The sequence below is a fragment of the Crinia signifera genome, chromosome 4 (genome assembly GCF_055691185.1).
Source record: "Crinia signifera chromosome 4, ASM5569118v1, whole genome shotgun sequence".
In the NCBI taxonomy this organism is placed as follows: Eukaryota; Metazoa; Chordata; class Amphibia; order Anura; family Myobatrachidae; genus Crinia; species Crinia signifera.
Window position 1 is genome coordinate 35,816,454 of NC_139220.1, and position 27,655 is coordinate 35,844,108.

The 27,655-nt window shown below is 46.8% G+C and overlaps 1 protein-coding gene across 1 annotated transcript in view; it reads left to right on the top strand.

The window, feature by feature from the left end:
* LOC146072930 (uncharacterized) overlaps positions 1–27,422 on the top strand; it is a 47,780-nt gene extending 20,358 nt beyond the window's left edge. The window contains exons 2-3 of the mRNA XM_083180101.1: positions 25,750–26,168; positions 27,021–27,422. Coding sequence (XP_083036227.1) covers positions 25,750–26,168; positions 27,021–27,422 — 821 coding nt within the window. The remainder of the gene's footprint in view (positions 1–25,749; positions 26,169–27,020) is intronic.
* The last annotated feature ends 233 nt before the right edge of the window (positions 27,423–27,655 follow it).

Here is a 27,655-nt window from a genome sequence, read left to right on the forward strand (position 1 = left end):
CTACCCAACCAGGGACGGGTGACGGGATCAGGATTATAACTGGTATTGGTTTTTACTAATAGATCCTTAAGACTACGGCCTCTGGAATAGCACGGCATGACCCGATGCTCAGATAATGGCAAGGTCTTATCACTAGCAATGATTGGCCAATTAGATTTACCTAAATTGGTAGTTGCAGTGGAGGCTGTGTTGTAGTGATTCACCCATGGGATCACTTGAGACAAAGAATCGGATTTACTTTTAGTCTGTATGAAAGCAGTACGATCAAGTTGTAACACTTTTGCTTTACAAGACAACAAATCCTGGCGATTGTAGCCTCTTATTACAAATTTTTCAATGACAGCATCCAATTGGACTTCACACATGTCACGATTACTGTTGATACGGTGGTAACGTAACATCTGGGAATACGGTAAAGAGGACTATGGGGATGACAACTAGTGGGGGGATAACATAGTGTTCCGATCAGTTGCTTTAATATATACACTAGTTGATATTAACCCCTCATTTAAAGAAACATCAACATCCAAAAAATTAACAGAGCACTTGGAGATTTAAAACGTGAATTTGATGACATTGTCAGTGGAATTGTGAAGCTCAATATGCTCTCTAAGAATAGATTCATCTCCTTGACAGATTGCAAAGAGATCATCTATATACCGTTTAAATGAAAGAAAATGTTGAGCAAAGTGATAATTAGACAAAACTCTGCGGAAAACATAAAAATGTTGGCATAAGATGGAGCTACCGAACTGCCCATTGCGCAGCCGCGCGTCTGTAAATAAAAATTATTATTGTATAGAAAAAAATTGTTATGCAAAATCAAATCCATCAAAGATAATAAAAAAATCAGTCTTAATGTCATCAAAATCGGTATGCACAGACAAAAATGAGGGCTGTTAAACCCAAAGAATGGGGAATTGACGTATATAGATTAACTACATCTATAGTTACCAGCCAACAGTCATGTTTCAATGTGGGAAGTTGGTGCAGGTGTTGTAGAAATGCTGTGGTGTCCAATAGGAAAGTTGGTTGCGATTTTATCAAAGGTTGGAGGATGTCGTCCAAGAAGGTGGCTATAGGTTGTAGCAGAGAGCCACAGGCAGACACTATCGGGCGTTCAGGTGGAGGTAGAATACCCTTATGTATTTTCGGTAGTGTGTAGATACATGGAACTACCGGATAATTAGGACATGAAGCGGCTTTGATATTCTCAGTAATAATTTTATTTAATGCCTATCTTTAAAACAATAACATTACTTGATTGAAAAAATAAATAAGTATAATATATATATATATATATATATATATATATATATATATATATGAGGAAATGTATAGAGTGCGCCTAAATATGTGCCACCACCAGCAGAAATGTTACTCTTAGGTAATAATATAACAGTTTGCTGGATACGGTTCTAAACAATTTTTAATAACAATATCTTAAAAGGCTGGTTCCATTTGCAGCATATGAAGGTCCAGTAGTTCAGATTTTATAATTTCATAGAAATGAACATCAGACAAAACCCGATGCGTTTCGTCATCTAGACTTCATCAGGGGTAGTAAATCAATGGTATAGATATAGTCGAAAATGTAAGGACAAAGTGTAAATGTCCTCTTGGACTTCTTGTAATATTTATAGATATTCACTCGTATCGAGTATTATTAGTGAGTTACTCACAACTGGAACAAAATTCGGAACAGAACTGATCAGAACGATCCTGCTTGATTTATGTGAGTAAATCACTGCCAGTCTCCAGAAACTCAAACGCTGCAAGCTGACTTTAACTCTCTGAGGTAAAATGTCTTTAAACTGTATACAGCTGTGTAGGTAAATATGAGAACACCCCTTTCTGTGCTGGTATGAAGGTATTTTAGGGCTGGACTCAACACACCTCTCCTTTTATCATTTACAGTCTGACAGGTGACAGCAAGAACTCGAGAGGGAATGACAGTGAGAAAGCGAGGACAGTGACAGTGAGAAAGCGAGGACAGTGACAGTGAGAAAGCGAGGTAAGTGACAGTGAGGAGAGTAACAGGAGGAGAAGGGGGAGAGTCACAGCTGGGGATTGGGGACAGTGACAGGGAGGAGAGTAACAGCGGGGGATGGGCGAGAGTGACAGCGGGGAGATATGGGAGAGTGACAGCAGGGGATGGGGGAGAGTGATAGTGGGGAGAGTGACAGTGGGGGGTGGGGGGGAGTGACAGTGGGGACATAGGGCTGAAGTATTACTTACTTTTAAAGTCTACCAGCAGCATTGGCAGCCCAGTAACCCAGAGGAGGGGGATACAGCCGGCCCAGGCTGCAGCGGAAGGTGGAGGAAAGCCAGGCCTCCCGGTGGGGTCTGTTGCATGCTGTAAACTGAATAAACATACAGCGCTGAGCTGCCGCCCCCCCCCCCCCCCCCCCGCGCTGCTACTGGGGGAATAGAGCTGACAGCTCACCCTGCACCTGACTACGGGCAGCCAGAGAGGGGAAGTTCGAAGCTGGGCTGCGGGCGGCCAAGTCCCGCGGCATGGTGAGCACTACCCACCGCTATCACCCCCACAATTATTAGAGCTGCAGCCCCGGCGGTGGCTGGTAGTGGCAACGGCAGTAACGGTCCTCACTGCCTTTGCCCGCTACTCCTGCCAGCCCCGCTGCTGCGGCTGCCCCTACTCTCACTGCTACTCTTGCCTGCCCCCCGGAGCCGACACTGCCACTACACAGCGCAGGGGCAGCGGGTACAGGCTGTCAGTGAGTGACAGCCTGCTCCGCTGTCCTATCACACCTGTCTCGGTGACAGGGGCGTGTGTTCCTGTCACTGAGGCAGAGGAGTAGATGCCGCTTTCGCATCCAATCTCAATGGGCTTCTCAGCCCCTGCGGGTTATCCCCGCCCCCTACTGCCCGACAGTCTTCAATTGTCAGCGGGAGGCACAGCTCCCGCTGCCGCCCAGCCTCCCACAGTGTCCCACCTCATAACTATTAAAAAAAATAATAATCAAATAAGATATTTATAACACAGCATATATGTTATAAATATCATCTTTGTATTTATTTATATTTTAATCAGTTACTGCACGTCCCTGTACAGTAGTGATATAGTAGGTTCCAGCAATTGTTTTATCTCAATGGGACATAAAGGGAAGTATTATGGGGAACTAGACTCGTAAGCTAAAAAAATAAATGATTATATTATGAGACGGGCTATTTCTGAAAAATTTATATATAGAATTAAATGTCTCTACGTTTTCTTTCAGACAATGAACACCGTAATGACTGTACATTTTAGAGCATGTTCCATTATGTGGGTGATAAATCAGTGAATGGGAAAATTATAGGGGCCGATTCGCAATGTGATGAATGATTACATCACACCGGTGTATAAATTATCGCATGCAGGGACTGAGCTTGTGAGAAAACTCTGTCCATGCAGAGCTAGTTCGCAGCATTATTCCCCGAGTATGTGCTGCACAAGCGCTGCCACTGCCCGCACCCCCCTACCCATTGTGATGATTCCTCCTTGCTCCCTGCTGATACTTATCAGCACCCAGGGATCAGTGATTGGAATTCCTGGAGGGCTGCCCGTCAGTGGGGCTCCCTGCTACTTGGACCTCCGGTTCTGTAAACTGATCCGCCCATTTGCAGCATCACTTTACTGCACCGGGAGGGGGGGGGGGTGGGTGTAGACACCCACAGACGATCCCACTGGCCCGGGTCCCGGCTCAGCTTTCTCTGCCTCTAAGATGTGCAGATTGACACATAGGAAAGGCCAACATGCATTTAGTTGACATGGAAAAGGTAAACATGAGTTTCTGAAATTTTTGGGTGTCTAGGGTCGACAGGGACACCATATTAGCATACCCCTCTATGCCCACATGACATAGGCATGTCCCCTGGAATGCACACAGACTCCATGTTCCCAGAGACGTGTATACACAATAGACTCTACACACTGGCCCTTATTCTAGTTGATTCGAACAGATGCGTATTTCGGACAGGAACCGAGTGTTCTTATCCCCGCCTACCGTACAGATCGCTCACACCATCCGAATGAAGTTAGACGCCGAGCGTACTGACTGCGAGTGGATGTTTCATGTGAACACCTCCTCCATCGAATGATGGACCGAGCGGTCAGGCAGCACAGAGTGCTCCAGACCACTCGGACATTTTTCCGTATGAAAGCAGGGATATGGGCGGGCAGCTGACATCCGGCTATGTCAGTTGTCCATGAAACGCAGGGCGTACACATATGGTAATGAGCCCAAACAGCCCTTCACGCCCCTCTCCACCCCCTGTTCGGTGCTCGGATGGTTCATATATTCACTGCACCCGATCATTACATATGCACGATCGGGTGTAGTGAATACCCGGTCCCCTGCTGGCTCTCCCGGGGGGCAGCCTGTGCTGCCTGGCTCCCAGGGAGCCCACCTCCCCCCCACATACGTTCTGGGGCAGGCAGGGAGACTTCCATCTCCCTGCCTGCCACCGTCCTGAGGCTCGCCGCAGGGGTTCACACTCGCCGTCAGGGGCAGCGAGCCCCTGCGACATTGAATAGGGGGGACAGCGAGGCTCCGGAACACGGCGGGCAGTGGCAACTGTGCAGTGAATCCTAAACAGGAACACTGTGAATATTCTCATTGAATACGGCCCAATGTGGGAAGTTGGTGCAGGTGTTGTAGAAATGCTGTGGTGTCCAATAGGAAAGTTGGTTGCGATTTTATCAAAGGTTGGAGGATGTCATCCAAGAAGGTGGCTATAGGTTGTAGCAGAGAGCCACAGGCAGACACTATCGGGCGTCCAGGTGGAGGTAGAATACCCTTATGTATTTTCGGTAGTGTGTTTTTTTTATACAATATCCCCTCTTTTAGGACTGGCTCCAAAACACACTATATTAGGAAGATTTTGGATCTATTTATTTATAAATATACAGATCAAAGTCTAAAGAAGTTGTGTCAAGCAACTTTTAACTGTCATACACACTCTCTGTATATGGTGTGCATATATATACATACATACATACATACATACATACTGCACATATGTGCAGGGATTCTGATAGCTCTAAAGCAATCTGAATTAAAGTGAACTAAGATTAAATTTTTTTAAATCATAGATCATGTGACATGAAAATAACAAGATGTCATGCTTTGGACTTTCCCCTAAAACCCGTTTGAACAATAAAAATGTATATTGCGTTCTGAGCAATAAATGGGAATTTCAGCCCCAAGAGAAACATTAGCTCTATTTAAAGGCATGGAATGTCGTGTAAGGCGATGGGCCTCATTCACAGCTGCACGCCATCTCAGTGTCTGACACAGTAAGACAATTTTCCGCTACTCTGGAATGATTTGCGCTTGCGGACGTACAGAGGATGTATTGCAAAGTGAGCAACAGGTAGTCAGCAGGGGTTCAGTATGATTTACCGGCAACTGAAATCTGGACAATCACTTGCAGGCACTTTTATATTTCAGTTGAAATGCCGACGTGCAATATAAAGACATAAGCATAATGCCGAACATTTTACAATGCCGACACACTTGAAATGTTGACATGGACACATCACTTTGCTCGGTCCACTATTATATTATCTCTCTATGACCACTGGAAGGGTAAGGTATGAACAAGTCAGTTTTTGTTAAAAAATCATGAAAAACTGTATTCTGTAATTTTTGTGTCGATATTTTGGTTGTCGGCATTGTGGTTAATCGGTATTTTGATTGTGTCTGTATTTTGATTGTCGGTGTTCTGTATCTGTTTGTATTTTGACCGTTGGCATTTGGTTGTGAGGAATTTGTCAATCGGTATTTCGTCCATTATAATCTTAACTTCATACCGCCAGTAGACGGTAATACATAATCATATAAAGTGCATGAGCGTCAGCGTGGGGTCTCCTCCTGTGGCTGCCGCCCTCTCAATTTTCTTTCTTTGATATTTACGCTCTTGTAATGTTGTTGCTTTTACCATGACTCCGTTGATAGTGGGAAAATCCCAGCTGAACCTGTTTGTAATGAACTTTGCTTATTCACTTAGATGGAACAAGTATGTACCTGTAGAGGTCAGCATACAGGGGATGTTGTTTACTCACCAGCTGGCTGTAATAAAAAAAAAAAAAAAACATACTTAGTGGTGTGCGATGCGTGCAATGCGATATTCATGTTAAATTAACAGGAGTGCGAGGGGACGCGGAATACGAGACCCACGAGGGGACCCGGAATACATAAAAAGTAATCCGTGTCCCCTCGCCACACTTCGGGCTCGGTGGCTCGCTGTGCTCTCCACACTATCTAAAATCAACTCCACGCCGACGTGGATAGTGGGGTACGCTTCGGGTTGGCGTTGATAGTGGGGGTGGCGTTGCCAATGGGGGTGCATTTAACATTGAAAGCACCCATCAGGGTGCTTGTACAATTAAAAATCGAATTGCATTGAATCGCATCGCATGCCGCTATATTGCATGCGATGCGATTGTATAAGATGTAATACAATCAAAAGATTGGGCGCCGTGCTAGGAAACAAGTACCCATTTTTTTACTACTGTGGCAGATTGCAGGGCTGTATCGGTACACAGATTGTGTGTGCCGCATTGCAGGGCTGTATCTGAGGAAGCACAGGGGCAATGGCGGACTAACCCTTCCAAATTGTCTGACGTGGTTCCTATGAAAAGAGAGCATCTCAACATGAAGCCATAACCAGCCCCAAGCTCAAAGAGACAGTCCTGGTTCTTGAAATTCACGAGTGAAACCAAATAGGGAATCCCTGGATTTACTAAAACCAGCATCAGGCTGGGCAGGGACCCTGGGGGAGTGGGGACTATCCCACAATAAAGGGGTCCCCCCCTCCAGAATTAACCCTGCCCGAGCTGAAGCCTGGGGCTGTCCCCGGTACCCCAGTGTGGTGGGCATCGGGTCATAGTGTTCACTGTAGCACCCGCCATCTTTGAAAACCCATGCAGTTCCTCTTCCCTGCCTGGGGTGTCGCTGTCTGCTGTAGTGCTTCTATCACAATGTGGTCTGTATATCAGCACTGATGTGCAAACCAGATCTGTGCTAGAAACACCACAGCAGACAGCGACACCCCAGGCAAGGAAGAGGAACTGCATGGGTTTTCAAAGATGGTGGGTGCTAGAATGAATACTAGGTCAATTACAGTGTAATAAAATAGATGAAACCATTGTACATGCAGACTGCAAGTCTTAGCATGCGGGGTATTAATGGGCCCGCTGGTACTTGTAGTTTTGCCACAATGTAAATAGTTAAATAAAACACACACACAGACACCCCTTGAAGACGTCAGACAGACGAAATGTGTTGGAAAACCTATTGCCTTCTGACTACTACAAAAGACAAGCATATTGCTACTCTTGTCCTTTACTACCTCCTGATTTTATGTTTTTGCAAAAACAAAAACAAATTTTTAATGTTTTTTTGGTACTTGCTTAGTTTCACGACGGCAGCATGGCCGCCCGCTACTTCCGGGTTCGGCACTCGGAAAACTATCTAAAATAAAGTCCATGCCAACGTGAATTGGTTCATACCCCCACTATCCACGTTGGCATGGAGTTGATTTTATACAGCGTAGCGAGCCACCGAGCCGGGAGTGTGGGAGAGCGAAGCGAGCCCCGCAAGGGGACACAGACACTGCTGCGACTGAGACGCTGCCGCCGTCTAAACTAAACAAGTACCATTTTTTTTATATTTTATTAAATAAATGTACACCTGTTCATACAAATTTATTTATATATATATATATTAGTGGTGGGCAACGATTACAATTTTTAATCGTGATTAATCTCATGAAATTTTTGCGATTAACTGCGATTAATCGCGCTGATAGGCACATAAGTGCCGCTTACCTAAAATCTCCTTGCCAGGGGTTCCATGCTCGTTGCCAAGGGGGATTGCCACAGTGCCAAATACACATATGCCCCCACAGTGCCAGATATGCCCCCACAGTGCCAGAGACACATATGCCCCCCACAGTGCCAGAGACACATATGCCCCCACAGTGCCAGAGACACATATGCCCCCACAGTGCCAGAGACACATATGCCCCCACAGTGCCAGATATTCCCCCACAGTGCCAGATACACATATGCCCCCACAGTGCCAGAGATGCCCCCACAGTGCCAGAGATGCCCCCACAGTGCCAGAGACACATATGCCCCCACAGTGCCAGAGACACATATGCCCCCACAGTGCCAGAGGAGACACACATGCCCCTACAGTGCCAGAGGAGACACACATGCCCCCACAGTGCCAGAGACGACACACATGCCCCCACAGTGCCAGAGACGACACACATGCCCCCACAGTGGCAGAGGAGACACACATGCCCCCACAGTGCCAGAGGAGACACACATGCCCCCACAGTGCCAGAGGAGACACACATGCCCCCACAGTGCCAGAGAAGACACACATGCCCCCACAGTGCCAGAGGAGACACACATGCCCCCACCAGCAACTCACCATTGTTGCTGGGCTGGGGGGTCCGGGACAGACAGCCCTCCTGCTCCCGCGGGCCGCTTAGCCAGTCACTGGCTACTGGCCGCGCTGGATCACCATCCACCTCCTCCAGGCCGCCCTCCTGCGCTGGCCGCGGCTTCCAGAGCACGGCCGCGGCTACAGGAAGATGGCCGCCGGCCTCCTGCACTGAGGACAGGAGGGCTGCCTGTGCCTGGAGGAGGTGGATGGTGACCAGCGTGGCCCGCAGCCAGTGACTGGCTAAGCGGCCCGGGGGCACATGGCACCCGGCCCAGCCCGCCCCTGCCCGTCCGTTTCCCGGTACCCCAGCCCCGTTCCCCACTCCCTGCCGCTGCAGTGATTCCCCCCCCTCCCCCCGCGCGTTAACTGCGTTAATTTTTTTAATCGCAGTTAATGTGCTGGCGCGTTAACGCGATATTAACGCGTTAACGTGCCCAACACTAATATATATATTTATGACCATATACATTTTTTTTTAATTTGTCCTTATCCAGTCATTAATTATCATATATTTTATAAATTATACAGTCACCTCATCCATATCCATTGTTTACATTTTCTAACATAAAGTATCTTGCCGCTACTTTGTATTTAAGGATTATCTGACACTAGGGATGCCAATCCCGGGGCATTTTTTCAATCCCGGGATTGGGGATTGAAAAATGCTCAATCCCGGGATTCCCGGGATCCCGGGATTGGCCTCCCTGATAAAAAAAAAAAAAAAAAAACTGCCCGGGCCGCACTTAAGAACATCCCCACCATTTCTCTATAACCCCCCCCTGCCCTGCACTGCACTGTCACTTACACGGGGTTGACAGGCAGTTGCAGGACCATCATCTCCAGCAGTCGGTGGCCTTGGAGCATCACAGTTGGCGGGCGGGCGGCGGCTTGGAGCATCACAGCGAGCGGGAGAGAACATCGGGAGGGCGGCTCGGAGCTGCTCAGCAGGCGGGCGGCTAAGCGCATGAAACGGAGGAGGGAGAGTGGGGGACTGGGAGCAAGTTGGCAGCACACGCCGTGAACAGGTAATAAGTGTGCTGTGCTGTAGCACCATGGCGGCGGCCGGGTTGTGCAGCGTGACGTTATGTCAAGGGTCACGCTGCGCAGCCCGACCGCTGCCATGGCGCTACAGCACACTTGCGAGAACAGCCGCTGCCGGTATGCCTGCCTGTTATTACAAGCGGGTACTAATCCCGCAATCCCGGGATTGAAAGGCTCGATCCCGGGATTAAAATCCCGCCGTTTTTAGGCCAAAATCCCGGGATCCCGCCGATCCCGATCCCGGGATTGGCCTCCCTATCTGACACCCTATATAAAATAAGGGAATATTATTAATTTTGGGACATTTACTAAGGACATACAAGTGGTGCCACCCATAGTTACATAGTAGGTGAGGCTATGTTTATAGTAGCTAAGCCCATGTTGTATAGTATGTTCTGATATTTTAAAGACAGATTGTTACTTATTCATACCCGTGGATGTTTTTAACCAATAAATGTTTATCCAACCTTATTTTAAACGTATTTATAGTGTCTGCCGACACCACTTCTTCAGGAAGAGAGTTCCAAAGTTTGACTGTTCTGACTGTAAAGAATTTTTTTCTTCTAGATGAACAAAATCTTTTTTCTTCTAATCTAAACTCGTGCCCTCTCGTCCTAGATTCCTGTCTAGCAGAAAAAAGGGTGCTTGACAGTTCCTTATATTGGCCTCTGATATATTTGTACATGTTGAGCATGTCCCCCCTTAAACGTCTCTTCTCTAGTGTAAATAGTCCCAGCTTGCTTAATCTCTCCTCATAGCTTAAAGTCTCCATTCCCCTAATAAGCCTAGTTGCTCTTCTTTAGATTTTTTTCTAATACTATGATGTCCTTTTTATAGTGCGGGGCCCAGAATTGTACTCCGTATTCGAGGTGCGGTCTAACCAATGATTTGTACAGAGGCATAATTACTTTTGAATCCCTAGTTTCCATGCCCCTATTAATACATGCTAGAGTTTTAGTGGCCTTTTTAGTTGCTATATTACATTGAGCACTACACCCTAGTTTGTTGTCTATTTGGACTCCTAGATCCTTTTCGAGTACTGAATTACCCAATTCATCCCCGCTTAGGTTATAACTAGCACACTGGTTTTGTCTCCCAAGGTGCATGACCTTGCATTTGTCCACATTGAACCTCATCTTCCACTTTTTTGCCCACTCGTCTAGATTGTCAAGTTCATTTTGAAGCGTGGTGACATCTTCTGATGATTTAATAACTCTGCTCAGTTTTGTATCGTCCGCAAAGATGTAACCCTATCCCAATATCGTTAATAAAAATGTTAAACAAAATGGGCCCTAGAACCGAACCCTGTGGCACTCCACTTAGTACTGGTATATTTGAAACTGCACTGTTCACAACCACTCTTTGTTCTCTATTACACAGCCAGTTCCCTACCCATCTGCAGATATTTGCCCCTAATCCCAAGTCCTCCATTTTTTTTATCAACCTCTTGTGTGGTACGGTGTCGAAGGCTTTAGCAAAATCTAGGAAAATCACATCTACAGCATTTCCATTATCAAGGTTTTTGCTAACCTCTTCATAGAAACCAAGTAGATTAGTTTGGCATGAATGATTTTTCACGAACCCATGCTGGTTATAATTGAGTAAACTATGAAGGTCTAAATATTCCTGGATCCCATCTCTTAAAAATCCTTCAAATAGTTTACCCACTATTGATGTTAACTAACAGGTCTGTAAGTAGCGGGATCCTCCTTTTTTCCTTTTTTGAATAATGGCACTACCTCTGCTATTCTCCAGTCTTTTGGTACCTTTCCTGATGATAGTGAATTATTGAAGATATAATGTAGAGGGGACGCTAATTCCTCCCTTAATTCCATTAGTACCCTAGGATGAATCCCATCTGGCCCAGGTGATTTATTTGTTTTGATTTTGCTGAGCCTCAATATTATTTCCTCGGTAGAGAAATCAATATTGAGGTCTGGCTTGTTCATCCCATTTGTGGTATGTGTGCGTTCCACAGTCTGCTATCCCTTAGTAAACACTGATGAGAAGAACTCATTTAACAGTTCTGCTTTTCCCTTATCCTCCGTAAAACTTTTTCCAGTGATATTGGTTAGTGGGCCTATGTTGTCCTTAATTATACGTTTACTATTTATATATTTGAAAAACTTCTTGGGGTTAGTTTAGCTTTCAGTGGCTATGCGCTCTTCAGTATCCCTTTTAGCTACTTTGATTGCCCCTTTGCCAATTTTGTTTGATTCTTTGTAATTGGTGAACGCCTCCTCATTTAAGTTATTTTTATAGAATTTAAATGCTCTTGTTTTATTGTTGATTGCTGACCTAACTTTTTTGTCCAACCATGGTGGCTTTTTTTTTTATTGAATTTACCCTTATTAACTTTAGGAATGTATTTAATAGTTAATGATTCGAGTACATTTTTTAGAGTATCCCACATTTCCTCAGCATTTTTCCCCTCAAAAACAGTTTCCCACACAATTCTTTTTAAGGCTTCTCTAAAATATTTCAAAGTTAGCTTTTCTGAAGTTTAGTATTTTTGCCGATCCTTTATGATGTAATTTACTGAAGTTGATTTCCAGTGATACCATATTGTGGTCACTGTTCCCTAGATGTTCAATTACTTTTGTGTTTGAGACTAGATCTATGTTATTTGTTAATACCAAATCCAATAATGCCTTATTACGAGTTGGAGCTTCTACCGTTTGTGTGATAAACTGGTCTTTAAGTAAGCTTAGGAACCCACTGCTTCTTGCCGTTTTACATGTTATGTTTTTCCAATCAATATCAGGTAAATTAAAATCCCCCATAATTAATACCTGACCCTGATCTGATGATTGTTTGATTTGGTTTAAAAGAAGAGACTCGTCCCTTTCGTTTATGTTCGGTGGTCTATAGCGTACCCCTACTAAGATTTTATTAGGTTTTTTGTTATTGTCAGTTATCTCTGCCCACGCGGCCTCAGTATAATCTTCCTCTGTACCTGTGCTCATTTCTTTCTCACACGATGTTAAGTTATTTTTTACATATAGGCACACCCCCCCGCCCTTTCTATTTCCCTATCTTTTCTGTAGAGTGTATATCCCTCCATGCTTAATGCCTAGTTGTGCGACTCGTTACACCAGGTTTCTGTAATACCAATAATGTCATAATCATCCCTAGTGACCACAGTTTCTAGTTCCCCGATTTTACCTGCTAAGCTTCTTGCATTTGCCAGTAGGCATTTTAATTTATCTTTATTTTTATTTGCATCCCTAACATTGTGTTTAATTTCTCCTCTGGACTTATTTGTATTCCTTACTAACTTCCTCGTACCCACCTCTCCCTCAGGCTCTCTACAGCTCTCCCCACCATATTTCATTTCCATAAAACACACACAAACGTGAAAAGTAGAACTTTATTATATACAAAACCCATACATACTGATACTTACCTACCTTGACACAAAGAATTAGTCCACTTGACCAGTAGAATCCAAGTTATGCTTACCAGCTCCTCTGGTGTGGATCAGTCCTCTTCGTTCCATGTAGGCATCCTGGAATAAAAAAAAAAGGATACTGTCAATACTGATTTATTATGATCAAAGAACAATAAGTGAAAAGCGTAGGTTACGTATTATGTCCGTAACCTGTGTACCCTTTATTCCTAGCTACGTGCGAACAAAACGTAGCGCAGCGTAGAGTACCTTTATCGTGTATTATACACGGAAGAACCAATGCATTAATAGGAGATCCCTTCGCAGTACTTTGTCTCTAATCTGCGAATACACCTTATAAGGACAATGTCCGTAATACACCTTATCGCTAGATGCGAATAATAGACAGGACCACAGTATAAAGGTGAGGAGATAGGAACTCCGTAAATAGTGTATTTAGTCCCTAATGGACAAAAGGGGATTACAGAAATAGGAAAAACACAGAGTAACACGTGATGCGATTCTCTAACAATAATAAGTACTTTAAAAACACTTACAAAGATGCAGAAACAGATACAATCATAATCAGCCACATTACAAATAATGGGAATACAAATGTTTACCTTCAGGGGAAATAGCGCAGCGCAGTCCGGTCAGAGCTCGCTATGTTCAGGTTTGAACTATAGCCCGGTCAATGGTCAGGGAAAAGATGCTGTGCCGAAGTGACCGAAGCCGCCCTGGGTCACCTAACTTATAGGGTCAGAAGGGGGAGGTCAAAGGCCGTTCCTATTGGTCAGGGTTCGTATGTCAAGTCCTCTGTGATTGGGGTAAAATGATGCACCTGGTTTGGATAGGTGCAGGGGAGTGACCTTTGGAGTCCTTTGTCTGTTGGCATCGTCGTCAGGGGTCGTAAATAGCAGTAAGAACCGGTTACAACTAGATTCTTTTGTTATACACATTTTAACAGAAACAGTCTTGGGAATATGGATTTTGTCCATAACTATCGGACCGTATGGATTGCGATTAATTCGCAATGACCGGACTATTGCGCAGGGGAAACGGAACATAATGGTACCAAACATTATACAGACAGAAGTAAGTAATGCTGACTAAACTATGTGTAGTGCTCTAAACCTTTATTAACTATATTATATTTGGTGTAAATATGGTATTGTGAATTTATGTGTAATAGTATGGCTGCGCTTATGGTCCACTTTGTCAAACAGACTCGGGTATGTATACTTTATTTGCGCAACTCTGCGAACCAAAATGGCGGCCATACTATCCTAAAATGGCGTGTATAAAACTCGACATTGACAATACCCAAAAGGATACCCAAAAAAGGATGGGTCGGGAGAAGCGCGGAATGTTCTTGTTTACATTCTGTGCTCCTCCTCCTGAAGTGCCTGATGCGACCAATCAGGAGGTGATTTTCTTCTGAAACTCGGTTTTTGACTGCCCGCTAGGCGGCCTATCACGCACTTCAGGGGGAGGAGCGCAGAATGTAAACAAGAACATTCTGCACTTCTCCCCGTCCGTTATATACAAAAGTCCCTTGTCTGCTGCCTGTCCTGACCCTTACCCTGCTGCTGATTATTCTCTAGACCACCAGCCCTGGTTCTTCTCTAGTTTCCCAGCAGCCCTGGTTCTGTTGTACTACTAATCCTGTAGTACAAATATGTCCTTGCTAGTCTACATATTCCTACGCTACTTAACGCTTAGAGAAATCATCTGGGCTGACGTTCTGGGGGCATACAAGTACCTGCAAACATATACTCTAGCTCTCTTGGAAACACTGGTTTGCTATAGGTGTAGAGCTCTAGACATCTCTTTCTAGGCATTAATCTAATGCCCTAGCAGTAACTCGCTGTCATTGGTTAATATAAGAGCTGAGGCATAAGCAGCTCCAGAAATAGAACACAATTCACTGTCACAATTAATCATTGATTACTTTATTGTGTATTGTTACCTCATATACTGTTCAACCCCAATAAAGGATTAGGTTAATTATTATGAAATGTCCATTAATGTCCCTCCCACAGAACTTTTATGACGCCACTTCATGATAAACCTCCTGTAATATCTGGTGTATTGCTCTGTTTGCCTTCTGGCCCTGGGAATTTCTTGTCCTTATAGTTTTCTAGGATATGGTGGCTTAGTTGTCTCACGCTATAGTGGTTTAAATGACAGTTAGAATGGTTTACACACCACATGCAAATCACTAGATGGAACATTGTGTAATCTGTACATTATGCAATTTAGTACAACCATAAGGAAACTAAAAGTACAATGGGACCCATCAAACAGTGTGTTGGGAAGCGCATTTTGCAATCAACTAGGAAGTCATTATTTCTATTTTTTTTTTGTATACTTCCTTCCCCCCCCCCCCATTAGGATGTTAGATATAATCTATGTACAGCATGCATGGATGTTAGTACTAATGCATTACATTATGGAGTAAAGTCTGCTAAATCAGCATCCCGATAGGGGCTGGGTAAGCATGCTTTCCGTCTCCCCATACCCCCCTAACCACCAACATCCTAACCCAACCCCTCCAGTGGCAAACGCAGGATTTTTAGAGGGGGGGGGGGGGGTTCCAAATGTAATCCAAAATCTCCCACTCTGCAGTGCATTGGAGTCCCAAGTACGGGAGTTTCAGGGAGCGGTAACAACCCAAAAAATAAGTCATATTTAACAGTACTGATGGTCTATAGTATAGGCTGTTTCAAATATTTAAATAAGTGGTCAGGAAAAGGTTAAACATGTCATAATAATTAAATACACAACCATAATAGAACCCGTACTGCACTTTCTAAGCTCACAATCTCCCACTTCATGGTAAGGCTCCTGTCTCTTCCTCCTGGAAACTACTCTCTGGTCCATTGAGATGTTTGAGGGCAGTAAATGTGGTGGTAGAAGAAGCTGGTACACTGGGCATGTGCAGCAGCTCTACTCTGTCACTTACACTGCATGCTGTGGCAGCTCTGTTGATCATATTATATACCAGTGATAGTGTTGCCATCATTTAAGGCACTTGCCAAGAGTAGGGGGGTTTCTGGGCAACCAAAAAAACGCCCCTGCATTTGCCTATGCCCTCCTCCCCACACACAACTTAACCCTATTCCTCCCCCTACACAACAAGCCTTTTATTTTACTGGGGGGCGCACATTTAATAGCCATGCCACTGATTCTCAGATGATCGCCGATCCAGCTAATGTTCGCAAGATGTGCTAAGCATTTCCAAGCGTTGCAGGGAGCGTGATTTCACTCTGGCAGGGCGGCTTACACCGGAACGCAGGGCTCTGCAATTTAGCAGAACAGCGGTAAGGTCTGAATGACCCCAATGTCTTTTAGCTCAAATGGAAGAGAGATGCTTCTTAAAGGCTACCATCCTAATGGTTGTGACACAGGAAAAATGTTGCAATACATTCTATTACATGATAAACAAGTGTATGAATACTACATATAAAAGAAGACCACGTTTCTTCTGTCATTAATGAATTATTCTGAATGAGAGAGAAAAACATAACAATAGTATCTGATTTCCTTATTGAGCAATGTAGGATGGGAACAGCCAAGCTGTGTTATTACAACATGTTATAATTTCCAAGTAAGTAGAGGGGGGGGGTCGCTTTTTATATATGACCTGACATCTCCTTGTCAGTTTCCCAGTGTGTGCCCTAAGTGTAATTGTATAAAATACCTGACAACCATTAACTGAGTTATTACATGATCCTTTGCTCAGAGGAAGTGTTAGCTGGGCGATCACCTCGCAGTGGTGAAGTGCATCTATCAGGGAAGTGCTGGTTACCACGATAAGGGAAATGTGATACCCCCCTCTGTCATTATTGCTGGTCAGTAAGAGCACATGCTGCCTGGGAAGTTTACTGACAGACGTTGGTGACAAATCCGTGCAATGCAGCTAATTGTGTAACCATTTACTGATAGCTGCTGATCTGTATGCCCCAGGGGATGGTATCGCATCACACCTCCGATTTTATAGGGTGTGCTATGCCATTACATTAGGTATACAATAATATGATTGTATGACACACAAAGAGGTTTTAGGCAACCCCCACTATCCACGCCACCCCGAAGCGTGGTGAGCGCAGTGAGGCCCCTGAGGGGCGTTGGAACGAGTCCTCCGATGTTTTCATACCCTCACTATCCACGTCGGTGTGGAGTTGATTATCTATGGTGTGGTGAGTGCAGCGAGCCCCGCGAGGGGACGTGGAATATATGTAAAGTAATCCGCGTCCCCTCACCAAGCTTCAGGCTCGGTGGCTCTCGCCACACTATATAAAATCGAATCCACGCCGATGTGGATAGTGGGGGTATGAAAACGTCGGAGGACGCGTTCCGCCGCCCTCGCCACGCTTCGGGGTGGGGGGGGGGTGTGTGTGCGTAAAACAGCATTGTGTATCATACAATCATATTATTGTACAGCTAATGTAATGGAATCGCACACCCTATAAAATCGCATTAGATCGCATGTGATTTTGCGGGAGGTGCGATACGATGTGATCCCGTGTGGCATACAGAGCAGTAAACAAATTACATTAAAAAATCGCATCGCATCCCACGGCACTAAAATGGCCCATGTGATGTGATGCGATGTGATTTCACTACGTTAACGTACGTAGGAAATCTGGGCACCGTGCTAGGAAACAAGTACCAAAAAAAACCATGAAAAACTCATGCCAACCTTTTCCATAGTGACCTATTGCTTGTGTCGACCAATAGTGGTTGATCTATTGACTGTCGACCAGATTAGTTTCGACCTGCCAACCACATCCCAGGGTTAGTTAGTGTAGGGCACTAGGATAGTGCCGGAAATCCTGATCACATGTGCGCCAAAACCTGGATGAGGGTGTTGAAGACTCTGCTGCTGGGATCATATATATATATATATATATATATATATATATATATATAGGGGTATATTCAACGCGGTCGGTAAGGGGTTTTTTATGATGAGAAGGGCTTGTTTTCAGCGAGGATCGCCAAAGACAAGCCATCCTCGCCATTTAACCCCCTCGTCGTCCGCTTGCCCTATTCTCTGTTCCAGGGGGATTCCTCAAGGTTCGCGGACGGCTATCGGTGCTGCTCCCCATATAGCTGGCAGTGAGCCACTCCCCCCCCCCCCCCCCGCATTGAATGTACCCCATAGGCAGTGCACACCACCCTGCTACCTTGTTGCTATCACAGTTATTTTCCCATGGGAATGTTCCTTTGTATGTGCTGCGCAAGCTAATGTTTAATGATGTTCTGGGCACATCCTATGTCTTTGTATTAGACAATAACCCTGGCTTCTTTCCCAGCTATCATAAACTGAGCTTGGCCTCCCTGATAGACCTAGAAATGGAGATGACAGGTGCCCATGGCTGATGGGGGTACACACACTTCGATTTGGACACATTGTCGACTTGATTTTGCTTTTAGAAGCAAAACTGAATCTAAACCGAACAGCGATAACTGCCTTCGATCCAGATTCAATCCTGAGGCGCTGCCCCCGCGGCAACGGGATCGAAAGCAGAAATAGACTTCTCAGGCAAGTCTATTTCTGCTTCGATCTAGAAAGGGGATGTGATACTTCCCGATGTTTCAACATCGGGCAGCATCGTATCAGGTCTCGGGGCTATTGCCATTCTGAGATGGTGGTAGCCCATTGTAGCCTGCTGGTTACTTACCGCAATGCTGGCTGGGCCAGGGGGTCAGCCCTAAGCATGTATGTGTAGACCCCCCAGCAGCCAACTGAGCGCATTGCAGAGATGGGCAGAAGAACTCCACCCAGATCGCATTGTATTCGCGATCCTTCTTAAATGGGGGGTGCCGGGCGGGGTCCCAACAGTCGGGATCCCGACAGTCATTTACCCGATGTCAGGATCCCAACAGTCAAAACCCCAACACACGGGGGCCAACGGCCACCGGCTATTCTCCCTCGTGGGTGTTCATGACCCCCATAGAGGGAGAATAGAATAGGTGGCAAGCGTAGCGAGCCACCGTGCCCACAGCGCGGCGAGCGCAGCAAGCCCACAAGGGACTTTGTTGCGCTCACCATGCTGGGTCCGGCCAGTCGGGATCCCGACGTTGGGATAACGACTGTCAGGATCCCGACTGTCGGGATCTTGACTGTCGGAACCCTATACCACATCCCGACTGTCAGAACCTGGCAATGTATAAGAAACCCCTGGCAACTAGCATGAACTTTTTTGGAAGAGGGTGCAAAATGTCTAGTTATGACACAGTATTCATTATACCTCATTCTAGAGGTGTGAAGGTCCAGGTGAGAGGTGCTGGGGCAGTGGCTCACTGAATTGGATTATAGCTGCCCCTTACCTACTGTACAATGAAGAAAATCACAGCATCTTATCCTCGGACCACCCCCTTCTCTGGAGAAAATGGCAGATCCAGGAGGCCGACCTACTCTCTTGGAGGCAAATTCCTTCTCAGATGGACAAAACCATGTGCACTGCAGGGTTGGGGGGGGGGGGGGGGGGGGCAGATGTAACATGTGCAGAGAGAGTAACATTTGGGTGGGGTTTTTCTTCAAAGGGAGATCTATATTGCAGTGTAAAAATAAAGCAGTCAGTATTTTCCCCGCACAGAAACAAAATAACTCACCCAAATTTAATTCTCTCTGCACCTGTTACATCTGACCCCCTGCAGTGCACATGGTTTTGTCCAACTGAGAAGGAATTTGCCTCTAAGAGTAAACTAGAATAAGGCCCATGGTGTCCAGCACAGGAGTAAGTATGTGGTCACCACAGTAGCTCCAGGACACAGCACATTTAAAACCAGTGGTACATCAGCCCCGTATTGCAGTGTGTGGTGAATACAGGCAGTAGGACACTAATATTGTAGCATCTTATATACATGATGAGGTGTGAGAACACAATCTAGAGATGCTGAGTTCATAGCAGCTGACATGGACGGCATGGTCCTAATTTATAGAAGCCGCTCCAATCTGTTAACCAGGATAACTGCAGACTACTGTATCTTGTGTCAACTATTTCCTACGGTAACATCACTTCAATATGAGCTCTGCTGCCTCCCTGTGGTCACTCACAGTCTTAACAGTGACAGAATATGCAGTAAGCTTCATGACTACTATTACTAATATTGGGACACAAAGATGTAACTACCATAGGTGCAGGAGGTGCAGCTGCTATGGGGCCCAGAGCTGAAAGGGACATGATTGAAACTTTCAAATATATCAAGGGTTTTAACAAGGTACAGGTGGGAGACATTCTTCACAGGAAGAGGAGCAACAGAACACAAGGACATGCACTGAAACTAGAGGGAGGAAGATTCAGGGGAAATGTGAGGAAGAATTACTTCACAGAAAGGGTAGTAGATAAGTCAGGGTTGCCGACTTTCTTATTCTCCTCTCCGGGAGAAGCCCGGAGAGGAGAGATTCAGTAGCTGCTCAGGGGGCGGGGCTTAAACGTGCCATCACTAAGCCCCGCCCCCATGCTGGTAAACCAGCGAATTCAGTGATCTCCGTGGAGGGGGCGGGGCTAAAATGACGCAACTGTGTCATTTTAGCTCCGCCCCCTCCTCTGAGACCCGAGGATTGCAGCATTTTAATGCCGCGATCCGGGGGACAGCGGGGGTCCCCCCTGAATCCGGGAGGGTTGCCCACCCTTCCGGGGGGCCGGGAGGGAGCCCCGATTTTCGGGAGGGTCGGCAACCCTGAGATAAGTGGAATAGCCTCCCATCAGAGGTGGTAGACGCATATACAGTAGTACAATTTAAACATGCTTGGGATAAGCATATTGATATCCTTACAAAAAAATAAGGATCAAATATGGTTTGAGGTAACATGTTTAAAAAAAAGGGGCAGACTAGATGGGCCAAGTGGTTCTTACCTGCCGTCAAATTCTATGTTTCTATGTAAAGGGGCCCACTTTGCCAGTCAAAGTATCATGTGCTGTATACATTTTTCAGCATTAGTGATAAATAGGGTCCCTTACAAACTTTTGCTATGGGGCCCACATATATCTAGTTAGGCCACTGATGGGTCAGATGTATTAACAATTAAAAAGAGAGAAACGCAAGGGTGATATAGAATGATAAATGCCCAGCCAGTCAGCTCCTAACCATCATTTTCGAATGCAGCCTATAACATAATAGTTAGGAGCTGATTGGCAGGACGTTTATCATTTCTTATCACTCTTGTGTTTATCTCTTTTTAAGGCTTACATTTACCCCAATATTATTTACATAGTCTCCGATTTGTACTCAAAGGGGATTATCCTATTAGAAATGTTCATTTTTGGCCCCCAACAAAATCAGACAATATCATGATTATTAGCTCGATGGTCAATATCGGGATAGCAAATTACTGTATAGCCTGGTTTTTATTTTTTATTTTTTTTCCAGCCAAAAATGTCCAATTTTTGGGCAAAAATACATGGGATCTGGGACAGGTTCCCAAACCTATGTGTTATTGTGGCTCTGAGGGCTGTTTATCAGGGATTTTGCTTTGCATGCCTGAGAAAGGTGCACCATAATATCCAACAAGTGCCAGGTAGCAGGGCTAATTGACCGGCCCTGGCGAATCCACTAGCCTCGTAAAATCATCACAGCTTATTGGATCCCACCCAAATTGTTTCACATTTGCTTATACAATACAAAAAAATCTATGTAAATACTGTAGGTAATCATCTCCTTGGTGTAGTACTGTCCTCAGTGTCGCCATACTGTTTCCTCTTGTGCTGGTGGACACTGTGACCGCTCATTATCTTGCTGAAGCCTGTTATGTTACCACACTAACCGGATACCATAATGCACCAGCCCAATTTATTTAATCCAAAACAAGAAGTCTAATGCTGGGTACACACCAGGACGACTAGGGCCAGATTCTGTCAATTTAGTTACAATTCTGACCCGTTGTATGCAGATTGTATGTACTTTTGTGCATTTTTGTCATTTATTTGATCCGATTCCGATCCGATGCGCGTACACGCCACTCGTTTGGTCGCATCTTTGGTCCTACGTGCTGCAGGTAGGATCCGTCAATCCCAGGCCGACCGACCGCCAATCGCATGCAGATCGTGAGTGTTTTTTGCCGCCTCCGTCGGCCGTCCGTTGGTGCGTCCGTCGTTTGAACAACAACCTGGTATGTTTGCACTCCCAATGCTCTCCTATGCATGCCCACTGTTGCCACCAATGTATATATTGTGTATAGAGCACTGGTTTGGCAACCGTGCACCCGACCATGTCACTGTTTGCTCGGGTGGGCCCCATGTGTGTGTGTATATATATAACCATTGTCCACCATTGCAGTATTCCATGCACTTCTCTCTGCCAGGCCCCATTCACCTGTGTGTGTGTGTGTGTGTTTGTGTATATATTGATATATACATATAACCATTGTCCACCATTGCAGTATTCCATGCACTCCTCTCTGCTAGGCCCCATTCACCTGTGTGTGTGTGTGTGTGTTTGTGTATATATTGATATCTCCTATATATTTGGCTACATCTGTCACTCAAAGTGGGTGTCTGTGTCTATAACGCTCTGTTCCTGGACTTTCCTCTTAATGTGTGATTGCCTTCATCTGTGCTGAACACCTTTCTGAGAAACTAACCTGTTTAAAACAGGTGATGGCAATCATACATTAAGGGGAAGTCTAGAAACAGAGCATTGTGTCCCTCCTGGAGAGGGTCATGTTGGGAGGTATGTGACAGAGAACCAGCCCAGTGAGCCCACAGACAGTGCCAGACACCCACTGCCTTCCCATGTTGCCCAGCACTGCTACTCCACAGCCACTAGGCAAAACCTCCCCCCCCTCCCGCGATTCGCGGCAAAAACCCCCGCTCCTCCGCGACCCCCCCTACCGCAATTCGCAGCAAAAACACCCCCGCGACCCCCCCTCCCGCGATTCGCTGCAAAAAGAACCCCCCCACGACCCCTCCCGCAATTCGCGGCATAACCACCACCCCGCGACCCCCCCCTCCCGCGAATCGCGGCAAACCCTCCCCCGTGACACACCCCCCCCCCCCGATTCGCGGAAAAAACACCCCCACCGCGACCTCCCTCCCGCGATTCGCGGCAAAAAGAACCTCCCGCGTCCCCCCTTGCACGATTGGCGGCACCCCCCCTGCGACCCCCCTCCCGCGATTCGCGGCACCCCCCCCCTAAATTCGCAGCAGCCCCAGGATTAAATGGCACATGCAAAACACTGACATGGCTATGGTCGACAATGAAAAAGGTTGACATGAGTTTTTGAAGATTTATTTTTAATTTTTTTAATTTTTTCATATTCATTGTCATGTGTCGACATGGACACCAATGAAGTGGCACACTTATGTCAACATTTACATGTGTTGACCTTTCTGTGTTGATTTTTTCTTGTGGCGATTCGCGTCACAGCCCCCCGCAACCCCCCCTCCCGCGATTCGCGGCACCCCCGTGACCTCCCGCAATTCGCGGCAACCCCCCACCGGAACCCCTGTGAACCCCGCCCTCCCGCGATTCGCGGCACCCACCCCCGCGACCCCCCCTCCCGCAATTCGCGGCACCCCCCCGTGATTCGCGGCAGCTCCAGAATTAAATTGCACATGGAAAACACTGACATGGCTATGGTCGACAATGAAAAAGGTTGACATGAGTTTTTGAAGTTTTTTTGTAATTTTTTGAATATTTTCATATTCATTCTCATGTGTCGACATGGACACCAATGAAGTGCCACACTTATGTCAACATTTACATGTGTTGACCTTTCTGTGTTGATTTTTTTCTTGTGGCGATTCGCGTCACACCCCCCGCAACCCCCCCTCCGGCGATTCGCGGCACCCCGGCACCCCCCCGCGACCCCCCCCTCCCGCAATTCGCGGCAACCCCCCACCGGAACCCCCATGAACCCCCCCCTCCCGCAAATCGCGGCACCCCCCGCGATTCGCGGCAGCCCCAGGATTAAATGGCACATGGAAAACACTGACATGGCTATGGTCGACAATGAAAAAGGTTGACATGAGTTTTTGAAGTTTTTTTTTCATTTTTTGAATATTTTCATATTCTCATGTGTCGACATGGACACCAATGAAGTGCCACACTTATGTCAACATTTACATGTGTTGACCTTTCTGTGTTGATTTTTTCTTGTGGCGATTTGCGTCACACCCCCCCCCCCACAACCCCCACTCCCGCGATTCATGGCACACACACACACACCTCCCCCGCGATTCTCGGCACCCCACCCCGTGACCCCCCCTCCCGTGATTCACGGCACACCTCCGTGACCCCCCCTCCCATGATTCGCCGCAACCCCCGCCCCGTAACCCCCCCTCCCGCGATTCGCGGCACCCACCCCCGCGACCCCCCTCCCGCAATTCGCGGCACCCCCTCGCAATTCGCGGCAGCTCCAGAATTAAATTGCACATGGAAAACACTGACATGGCTATGGTCGACAATGAAAAAGGTTGACATGAGTTTTTGAAGGGTTTTTTTACATTTTTTGAATGTTTTCATATTCATTCTCATGCGTCGACATGGACACCAATGAAGTGCCACACTTATGTCAACTTTTACATGTGTTGACCTTTCTGTGTTGATTTTATCTTGTGGCGATTCGCGTCACACCCCCCCACCCCCCCGCAACCCCCACTCCCGCCATTCACGGCACACACACAACCCCCCGCGATTCTCGGCACCCCACCCCGTGACCCCCCCTCCCGTGATTCACGGCACACCCCCCGCGACCCCCCCTACCATGATTCGCCGCAACCCCCGCCCCCGTAACCCCCCTCCCGCGATTTGCGGCAACCCACCCCGCGACCCCCCTCCCGCGATTCTCTGCAATCCCTCCCCTCCCGCGATTCGCAGCATCCACCCCCCCACAACCCCCCCTCCTGCAATTCGCGGCACCCCCCGCGACCCCCCCTCCTGCAATTCGCGGCACCCTCCGCGACCCCCCCTCCCGCGATTCGCGGACACCTACAGATGGGTCTGTTCCCATCTTTGCAGGGGATGGCGCTGGCGTCGCCAGCCGCCATCCCCCGCCAGCACCATGGCGATCGTGAGAAGGGGACGCGCGCGCACGAGAGGCGCGCGCGCCCCCTTCCGACGGCGCTTCCAAACGTTTCCCCGGGTCCCCGCCGGCTTGCCGGCGGTAACCCGGGGTCCCCGCCGCCTGCCCGCATCCCCCCTAACCCCCCCCTAACCCCGTCCGTCTCCCTGAGGCGGAGACGGACAGGGTTTCCGCCACGCTAGCGACGGAGACTGAGACGCGCGTGCGCGTGAGACGCACGCGCGTCTCAGTCTCCTCGCTGGCGAGGCTGCTGGCGGGTCGCCAGCGCGTACGTTCTGGCGACCCGCCAGCAAGGATGTGCATAGGCACATACTGTAAGTTGCAATACAGGGCATCTTTCATACAATTCTAACCATATTTCTCATATACAAACGTTCACAAATTAAGGGGGCGCAGCCCCTTACGACGGTGTGAAGAGCGCCCGTAGGGCGCGATGAATCACCTAGTATACATATAACCATTGTCCACCATTGCAGTATTCCATGCACTCCTCTCTGCTAGGCCCCATTCACCTGTGTGTGTGTGTGTGTGTGTGTGTGTGTGTGTGTGTGTTTGTGTATATATTGATATATACATATAACCATTGTCCACCATTGCAGTATTCCATGCACTCCTCTCTGCTAGGCCCCATTCACCTGTGTGTGTGAATAGCAATCTGCACAATAAAATGTATAGTGGTTTTCATAAAAGTTTATTAACATTTTAAATACTTAAAACATAAGAACTAGGTAAACTGGTAACTCTAACTATACAAATTTAAATATGAAACAAAACATGGATATAACTATAACAACTAAAATGGTTTTATCTTTTTACAGTCCCATTGTCTAACGCAAAGGAACAAGAATTTTTAGAAGGGTTTATTGAGAAATATCGTTCCCATGAATGCCTGTGGCGAACAAAATCAAAAGAGTATTCGAACAAAATGAAAAGAACCCAAGCCTTGGAGGACTTGTCTCGCTACAGTCTCCCATTTCACCCAGAGGCCAATGTAGAATGGGTGCGGAAACGCATCCAGAATCTGCGCACGGTGTTCTTAAAGGAACACAAGAAGGTGGAGGCTGCAAAGAAGTCTGGTGCTGGAGTCGACGAGATGTATCAAACATCGCTCTGGTACTACGACAGGTTGACGTTCACCCTCAGCCAGGAGTCGATGAGGACAGGAGTAGTCCTGATGGTCGAACAGGAAAACCAAGAAGTCACGGCGCAGGAGGAGGAGAATTCGCAGTCTGCATCGGTGAGTCTATTTTTTGGGCTATCTAATTGATTCCTCCTGCCAATCCACAGCCCCCTCCCCATTAAAGTAGGCCATGTACTCTTCCCTCACCTGTTTGGCTCGTGCACTCCCTGTGAAGTGTTGTGTTGGGGTTTGCAAGGAGGATATCTGCACTACCTCCTCTGGCAGATCTTGGTCTTCTTGGAGTGCTGTGCCTGTAGCCCTTTGCTGTGTGGATTTTCTGCAGAGCAAATTGTGCAGGACACAGCACGCCGTGACAACCCAGTCAATTTTGTCCACCCTCAGGTTAATGGCAGTGTGGAAAATGCGAAACCGGCTAGCCAGGATGCCAAAAGCATTTTCCACAACACGCCGTGCCCTGGATAGCCTGTAGTTAAAGATCCTTTTGTCATGAGTCAGACCCCTTTGCGCATATGGCTTCATGACATGCTCGTGCAGGCCAAAAGCCTCGTCTGCCACAAACACAAAGTTAAGCCCCTGTTTAGTTTCCTGTACAGACGGCAAGTGAAGGGTGTTCGCTATGAGCCTTTCGTAGAACTTTGTGTCCTTGAAAGTGCCACCATCCGATGCACGGCCATTCCTTCCTACATCCAGGAAGATAAACTCATAGTTCGCATTCACCACAGCCATTAGTACAATGCTAAAATAGCCCTTGTAATTAAAGTAGTAGGAACCACTATTGATAGGCTGGGCTATGCAGACATGTTTGCCATCAATGGCTCCACCGCAATTTGGAAAGTTCCATCGCTGTTCAAACTCCTCTGCGATGACTTTCCATTCATTCACGCTGGTAGGGAACTGAAATTAGAAGTAAATAGAATTGATTAGTAAACATGTTCAATTTTTTTACAGCTTGGTGACTACCCACCTGCAACCCCAGACCTATCTGTCCTATCTGATAATGCATGCACATCGAGCGAAGCTCCTACTCCGGCACGCACTCCGCCACCCACCCTGGAACCCACTCCACCACTCCCCCGTGCCAAAAAAATGCGTGGCAAAGGAAAAAAAGGAGAAGCAGCAGCACATGAAGAATTTATGATGCGGGCACAGCGAGTCCTGCAAAGAAACCTGGACAAACATGACAACTACTTCACTTATGTGGCAGAGTGTGTTCGCAACATGGCTCCGGACCAGCAACTTACTTTTGAAAAGTTATGCATGGAGTTGGTGTATAATGGCAGTTTAGGGTATCTCAACAGTGGCACTAAAATAGTTGGCATGGGTAGTGCACCAGACACACACCTGTCATAAGAATCACCAGTGCCTACTCCGCCTGCCACCGTACCACCTACCACCATACCAGGCCAGTTGAGCACACTTCCAACACATACCCAGTCAACACCTACACAGCCTTCTCAACCCCCCCAGTACCGTCAGTTCTACAGTTCTTTACTGATAGAAGATCCAGAGTCTCCTGTTTTTGAGGATCTGTCTTAAAAAATAGGCTATTTTATCATTTACCATCGACATGGTTTCAGCTGCAG